The 8,286-nt window shown below is 40.5% G+C and overlaps 1 protein-coding gene across 5 annotated transcripts in view; it reads right to left on the bottom strand.

The window, feature by feature from the left end:
• ATP8A1 (ATPase phospholipid transporting 8A1) overlaps positions 1-8,286 on the bottom strand; it is a 218,574-nt gene that overhangs the window by 10,515 nt on the left and 199,773 nt on the right. For all 5 annotated transcript variants that reach the window (XM_035005058.1, XM_035005062.1, XM_035005059.1 and 2 more), the window contains 2 exons: positions 3,511-3,599; positions 2,501-2,593 (listed from right to left, as the gene is read on the bottom strand). In XM_035005058.1, the coding sequence (XP_034860949.1) occupies positions 2,501-2,593; positions 3,511-3,599 (182 nt within the window). The remainder of the gene's footprint in view (positions 1-2,500; positions 2,594-3,510; positions 3,600-8,286) is intronic.

The following is an 8,286-nucleotide window of genomic DNA, read 5'->3' as shown; positions in this document are numbered from 1 at the left end:
TTCATTCATTCATTCATTCATTCATTCATTCATTCATTCATTCATTCCTCAGTTCATTCTCTGGACCCTTCAATCACCCATTGGACAAATCTTTATCAGGTGCTACTGTGTTCCTGGGTCTGTGCTAGGTGTTGGGTTTCAGTTAAGACTAAAAAGGAGGCCTCTCCTTCAAGGCACTCAATCTAGTAGGGGAAACAAACACACGGGATGAACAAATACATCACAATACAATGTAATAAATGTAACGATAGAAGCATAAAGTGCTCAGACAGTAGGGTAGGAATTAATTTTATCTCAGAAAAGAAAAGGTAATTGCACCTGAGTTGAGTTTTGAAAACTAGGAATTGGACTGCCCCATCTATAGGAGGGTATCAGCTTCTTGGCAAGGGAACAGCACATGCAAAGATTGGGAGGTATAAAATAACATGGTATTTTGGAACTAAAATGAATCGGATATTGCTTGAATACACAGAAATCACAATTTCTTCCTCTTTGAAAATGTAGATAAGATTAGCTAACTTTTTTGAAATTTTACATCAATCTCATTCTCCAAGTTTCCTAAAATAACCCTGGCAGTGGGGTTCCTGGCTGGCTCAACTGGTAGAGCATGCAACCCTTGATCTTGGGGTTGTGAGTTCGAGCCCCACATTGGGTGTAGAGATTACTTAAAAATAAAGTCTTGAAAAAAAAATAATTCTGGCAGTAAAATCAATCTGACAATTCCTAATTGCTCTAGAATGTCATTTTTTAGCATGAAGACATTTCCAACCAGTTGCTATTTTTCTTCCTTCACAGATCCCTTCTTTTCCCTCCCCCTCTAGCCATCATCCAGCAGGAAGGCACTGTGGTCACCATCCTTCTGGTAACCACGGGCAGCAACAGCAACATGGGGTATGTGTTATACCACGGGTTTTCGTCTGTGGCCTTCAGCTAACAGCTAACTCATTTCTGAGTTCTTGCTATTTTAGGCAAATGAGGTGGCTGTAGGAAATTTATCTGATGCATTTTCTATGGAAAAGTTTGTCATTTATGGTGGAATCCACTTTATTCCTTTTAGGCTCTCTGACTCTCTTTTTTTTTTTTTTTTCTAAGTAATCTCTACACCCAACGTAGAGTTCAAACTCACAACCCGGATATCAAGAGCTGCATGCTCTACCTACTGAGCCAGCCAGGGGCTCCTCTGACTTATTATTATTTTTTTTTAAGATTTATTTATTTATTTATTTTAGAGCGTGTGAGTGAGTGAGAGCAGGGGGAGGGAGAGAGGGAGAAGGCGAAGCAGACTCCCTCCTGAACAGGGAGCCCTGATGCTGGACTTGATTTCATGACCTTGAGATCATGACCTGAGCTGAAATCAAGAGTCGGATGCTTAACTGACTGAGCCACCCAGGCGCCCCTCTGACTTATTTTTTTTTTTAATCGCAGGGGCTACCTACATTACAGAATCTTTAGGACCAAGAGGTCACCACATCAAAACCTCATCTTGGCTTTATGAGTTGTTGAAGTCACCTATGTACTACAAACCAGGAAATATCACAGGCAGGGGCCTAACATAAGAATGATGAACATACTTAGAAATATAAGGAATTGACTCCTAAGGGTAGTAATAGTATGGTCTTTCCCTAATAGTAGTTAGTAAACAGTTTTATTCACAATTTTGTGAGCTAGGATCCAAGCACATCCTTTTTACTGCTAGAGTGAAAGAGAAAAGATTAAGAGAGGGACACTTGGGCCAAACAAGGGACCAGGTGTAGATGTTTAGATGAAGGGACACAGATGAGGGGAAGGTGGAGGGAGAAGGATACTCATAACTCTGAAAGTTGTTATTTCCATCCTACACACAGGGACACGGACAGAGGGAGGTCAAGAACTTTGTCAGGATGGTATAGGCTGTTTTTGCTGTTATCTCCCATTCTTGAAAAGCAGGAAAAGGAGGGAGAACAGTGAATGGTAAGGAGCAGCGGCTCCAGAAGTCCCTGCTTTGTGACTTCTGACCGAGAACTTACTCTAAGTCCCAGTTTCCTCATCAGGAATGAATGGGGTGACTCATCTGCCCAGGACTGTTTCGGGGATCCCACATGACAGCATATATGGCGCGACTGGTGCAGTGCCTAGCATGTAGTGAGCGCTGGGGAAATCGGAGGGGGAGACGAACCATGAGAGATGATGGACTCTGAGAAACAAACTGAAGGTTCTAGAGGGGAGGAGGGTGGGGGGGGGATGGGTCAGCCTGGTGATGGGTATTAAAGAGGGCACGTTCTGCATGGAGCACTGGGTGTTATACACAAACAATGAATCATGGAACACTACCTCAAAAACTAATGATGTAATGTATGGGGATTAACATAATAAAAAAATAAAAATTAAAAAAAAATAAATAAAATAGGCCATCGACACTGCTAGCTCCGTAACATGATAAATATAAGTTTTACCACTTATTTCTAACCCTAGTAAAACATAAAGTTCACTTGGGAGAGAACATGTTCCGTGTGTATCTTACCTTTTTCCAAGCACAACTGCACCTGGGTCTTGAGATTTTGCCTCCAGCTCCTGAACTTCATCTACTAATGTTTTAAAAGCAGTCCTCTTGATACTGGGGGGGAGGAAAAAAAAGGATTTGCATGTAAATCTTCATGTGAAGATGTAACACTTTACAAAACTGGTTTATTATCGTGCTGCTAGGTACAATAGTAACCAGAGTATAAGCGATCTTTTTCAATAGAATCTATGAAATTATAGTAATTTTGAGCATTACGTATTTACAGAAACAAGTCTTAAAAGGAATAGTTTAGTTTTATAATAGTAAAACTCTCATAGTTATTAAATAAGCATCATATAATTAACTTTAATGATATCTTTTTTTGTGGGAAGAGGTAACATTTTAAAACTGACAATCCTTGAGAAAAATTAGTAAAGTTTTAGTTTCCTTCATTCTATATTGCATATAGGCTTTTTTTTTTTTTAAAGATTTTATTTATTTATTTGACAGAGAGACACAGCGAGAGAGGGAACACAAGCAGGGGGAGTGGGAGGGGGAGTAGCAGGCTTCCCGCAGAGCAGGGAGCCCGATGCAGGGCTCGATCCCAGGACCCTGGGATCATGAACTGAGCTGAAGGCAGACACTTAATGACTGAGACACCCAGGCACCCCTTGCATATAGGCTTTAAAACAGGCAGGCAAAAACCTTTTTTCCCTCATAACTATTGTTCATTAATAAAATATATATGTGTTTTGAGATAACATTATTTTCTTCTACCTTGAATGGATTTTTCAAGCTGATTTCTAAAAATGTACTAATATTAATTGAAACTACTTGCTTTACTTCTCATTCTATCTTTAAACTAATTTCCTAATTCCTCAATCACTCATTTCTTTATCTACATATGCAGAATTAATATTGATAATTCCCACTTTGCAAACTGTACGTCTTGACCTGATGCTATAACTGGAGAAATCTGAGGATTAGTATAAATCTATATTTTTATGTAAATAACCAAGTACTATACTTACACCTTGTACACCACATCAAGAAGCAAAGATGCCACAGGGATAAATAACAGGCCCATCCAGAAGACGCCAGAACTAAACAACATGGCAGCCTGAGTAAATGATCAGAAACAACATTGCTTTAACAACCAAGACATACATCATTCATGTTTAGTTTTTATATGATTTTAAGTAAAATAATTTAAAAAAATTCTGCAAGAGGATATACAGTAACTTTAAATCCAAACTTGTGCACAATTTGGAATTAAAAGCCAAATGTGTTAAAACATCTCTTTACCACATCTATTCCCCCCCCTTAAGCAGCTAATATAGCAAGGTTTTTATCACGTACCAAATCTTTTCATACTTTTATGTGAGATTTTTATTACTGTGGTCAATACGTGGAGTAATAAAGTTTGACCTTCTTTTATAACTTAGAATATCAAAATCAATCTTTTGGAGCAAATTTCAAATATACTCTGGCTTACATTCTCTTATAACATGTAAAATAAATCCTAGTTAGAAACTAAATTTACTATTCTTGGCAAATAAAAATTAACTTTTGTAAAATATTACATTATATTAAAAATTATCCACATAAACCATGATACAGTATAATCAAATTAAGATATCTATGATATTAGGCAGCATAATCTTAATTTTTGTTCAAAGATTTTCATAACTCGTATCGGTGTGTCCTGTTACTGTGAAAGTCAAACCAAATATCTAGTGTGTAAAACCCAAATAACAGTGTATTAAAAATAATTTTAATCATTCCTTTGTATTAACTCACTATATCAGAACCTTTTGGGTTGCAAAGAAAATGATTCTATGGTTAAAAAATTAATAAATCTATTAGCTGTTTGCAATTAGAATAAAAATCCCTCTGTATGTAATTAGATACACAGAGTGTAAAAGGAATATGTCATACAATAAAACCAAAAGAAATATTTTGTTTCACTTTGAGGCTATTTGTTTATCACAGTAAATTTGCAGCACCTGTTTAAGTGCATGAATATATTGGTATAACTCCATTAAAAAGCATCCAACTAACGTAAGCACATTTACACTCCGCTCAAAATCACAAGGATTTTTTTTTTTTTTAAACCAGGTGTGGTTCAGGAATTAAAAATGACCTAGAGTTTAATTCTTACGGGCCAATGCACAATTACACATTAACGGTCCTAACCAGTCAATCCTTACCTAATATAAAGATTACTAATTTTAAATTAAGTTTGAGATTACCTATTCATTTTAACTCTCAACTGAAGACCAGGAACTGCTGCTGTTTAGTTTTCTTTTTTTTTTTTGGCATTAACATGGGCTCATGATATAGACTGTCAGTTCAAGGATGCTATGGTCTTTTTTCCCCCCTATATAGGATTAAATAGCTCTGAGCATGTTTAAAATAAAAACATGCTATTATAAAAGAATTTCAGAAAATAAATGTGGCCACGTGGATTCAGTGAAATAGCACCTATATTCTAGACACCAACAGGACGAAAAATATTCACATAAAAGTCACTTTATTTTATAAGCAAAACATGATCTTCAACATGTTTGCTGACATCCTCAATAGTGAAAACCAACAATTACTATGTAATAGGAAATGTCTATCAAATCCGTGGGTTTTGTTTAGATTGAAGGAAGCTTTTTAGTGAGGTAACAACTGCAAAAAACACACACAAAAAACCCCACAGCCACACAAAAAAACCTAACCACATTTCTTTTTCCTTCTGGGGGGAAAAGGTAGATAGGATTCTAGAGCCTGCAACTGAAAATGCCTCATTTGCTTGGCTTGATTTTAATCTATTTTAATTTAGGGGCAAAAGCAGCAAGATTTATGCTTGCCTTTACCACCTTGTATTAAAAGTCGCTGGTGGAAAAGGCAAACGTGGCGGTGGAGACTCCGGGCTGCTAATTCTGACCATTGTGATGTTAACTATGAATGGGGAACAAGGGGCGCCCACTATTCAGTCCACCAGCCTTTGGCTTTAGAAATGAACAACATGAATTGAGGGGAAAAAACTTTTTCTGCGTCATATCTGAAAGCCTGTCAGATTTTTTTTTTTTTCTTTTGCAGAGTTAATCCAAACCTAAAAGATTTAAAGCCGACACTCGCCTTAGAGACAGAGTCTCTTTGTATTTTTTGGATGAAGAGGGGGGAGAAAAAAATAAAATCCCACAGAGGTATTTCCTTCCTTTCTGTACGAGAAAGCTCCCCCTCCGTCTGGGGAGACCGCTTGTGTCTCTGACTTTTCACAGCTCGCCACTCGCAGGCAGGTCGGCTGCGCAGAGGCGCCCGATCCCCGCAGACAATGAGGGGGCGGGTCGCAGGCGCAGGCGGCTCGGCACTGGGCGCGGGCTCCCTCCGCGAGCGGTTTGTAAATTGCTCCGAACGCGGGAGACCGGCGGGCCGTGCCAAGCGCGCCCCCGCCCCCGCCCCTCCTCGAGGCCCCGTGAAACCAAAAGGAATCTGCCACAAAGGGGCCCCCGGGGGGCCTGAGAAAGGCTCAGCCGAAGCTGCGCCAGAGCCGGGGAAGTGGGCGGCACAGGCCTGCGCGCGAAACAAGCCACCGCTTGTCCCCCCCTCCGCACGGCCGCGCCGGCTCGCGAGCCCGCCGGCTTCCGCAGTGACTCCGGCGGCCGCAAAACGCGGGCTGCGCGGGAATGACGGATGGTTCGCAAACTTCCGCGTGAACTTGCCGCGTGACCTTCGGAGAGAAGCGCCGGCGTCGGTGCCCCTTAGCCAGGCCGGGGGCTGGGCTGGCTAAGAGGGGCTTCCCTTCTGGCCCACGGGAGGGGTCCCTTAGCACCTAGTTGGCACACCAGGGAGAAACACTTCTTCCCCGTCAGGGGCCCCCAGTTCAGTCTTGTAGGGGAGACACTTTAAAAGCGCTACCTGTCTACACAACTTCAGCGATGTGGTTCTTCGCTCTCACCCCGCCTTCTAAACAATAAATGTCTGACTGGTGCGCGAGGACTCCTACTCTCGGGTACAGTGCAGAGGCCGTCTCAAAGGGAAGGGCCTGTGGGGCGTCCTCGGACGATCTCCTTGCTGATTGGAGCAGGACTGACGATCCGCAGCCCTCGGTAGTCCCGGCACTGCCCTCCCGCCCTCGCGCTCAGACTCCTCGGGAAGGAACTCGGCGTCTCTGCTCCCTCAGCTGCAAAGCGGGCTCTAAGGATTTTTGAGCCCCACGGTGTTTGCAGAGTGGCTGCTTTTATTATTGGCACCGATTAACACCCGTTCCCTTCTTCATTTAATTTTCAAATTTCTTAAAATACCTAGGTCTTCCGTTCTTCCCAGGGATCCCTCCTATGAGCTTCAAGGAAGAAAATTTTTGTCGCCGTAAGTCAGTTTGTAAATGTCATGGTTTTCATCACATTAATGTCACAATATGTGCTCATCTTAAGACTGAAACCGACCAAGATAACCGGCCACTAATAAGCTGCCATTCATCTCGATTTGTTAATTTAGGAACTGGAGACAAATTATCTTTTTCATAAAAGTTATTAAGACTGTCAGGGCATAATAATTTAGGAAGGGAAAATTATTCAGAAAACAGTGCTGTAAATCTTGTTTAGTTGTTTTGCAGAGGGGAGGGCGGACAGGAAGATAAATTAATATCAATTCTAGGGAGGTGAAGAGTTCATGTCCATAATTAACAAAAAAACAAGGAGTGACTATTAAGTGTCTAGATAAAGCTTTATAAAAGGACTTTCCAAGCTTAAGAACAGTAAAAACAAAAACCAAAAAACAAAACAAAAACTGTAAGAAGAAATGCTTTAAAGTACAGATTGATAAAAATGTCTAAGTTCTACATGTTCTAAAAGAACATAACTAAAAAGCAAATGATAAACAAGAAACTGGGGGAATAAATGACTGTTGCAAATATATGAAATTCTGCATTAATACCTGATTATAAAGATAGACCATTTATCTTCATAAGAATAGCAAAGGTCCCAGTAAATAGGCAAAAGACCAGAGAGGGTATTCACAAAAGCAGCAGTAAGTAATCAATAACACGGAAAAGTGCTGCACCTCTGTGGCATCATAGAAACCCTACAAATTAGATCAGATTTAAACAATTCACTATCACAGTCGGTGTGGGAGAAACAGCTCTTTGTAATAATTTATATTCCCACTGGCAATGTACTTGCCTTTGGGAAAGGTATTTGGCAATGTGCAGCAAGGACATAAAAAAATTCCTGTTAATTTGATAATTCAGTTTCTGGAACTATGTGTTGAAATTTGGGACAGCTTTTGCATATAGGTTAGTATCCCATGAAACTGTTCTGTGGTTACTAGTCCTGAGAGTCCAACCCCCAGAAAGCATGTTATGGCCCAAGGCTTAGTGAAGGTAGAAATATACCACAGCAGCACCCTCTCAAAGAGTCACACTGCAAAGTAGCATATCTGAGGCTTGGAGAAATCACTGTAAAGTACCCTACTGAACAGGTACTTATTTATTTATGAATTGTTTTATATAAGTAATCTCTACACCCAACATGGGGCTGGAACTCATGACCCTGAGATCAAGAGTCACAAGCTCTTCGGACTGAGCCAGCCAAGCACCCCAAACAGGTTTTTAAATCAAGGTTTCTAAATGTATTTATCCACATGGAACACTTTTGCCACATTCCGCTTACTAACACATCCCCTGGAACTAATTCTGGGGAATGCAAATATTCAATGTGGGTTCTTTTAAATTAGGAAAACATCAGTGAAAACGAACAGGACACCATGAGGCGGGACATGGAGACGTACAGCCATATGAGAGCATATTATCCAAGCTG

The sequence above is a fragment of the Mirounga leonina genome, unplaced genomic scaffold, assembly GCF_011800145.1.
Source record: "Mirounga leonina isolate KUSES-001 unplaced genomic scaffold, KU_Mleo_1.0 Mir_129, whole genome shotgun sequence".
Lineage (NCBI taxonomy): Eukaryota > Metazoa > Chordata > Mammalia > Carnivora > Phocidae > Mirounga > Mirounga leonina.
The sequence above is the reverse complement of the archived record's forward strand: the minus strand, read 5'-3'. Positions and strand labels throughout refer to the sequence as shown.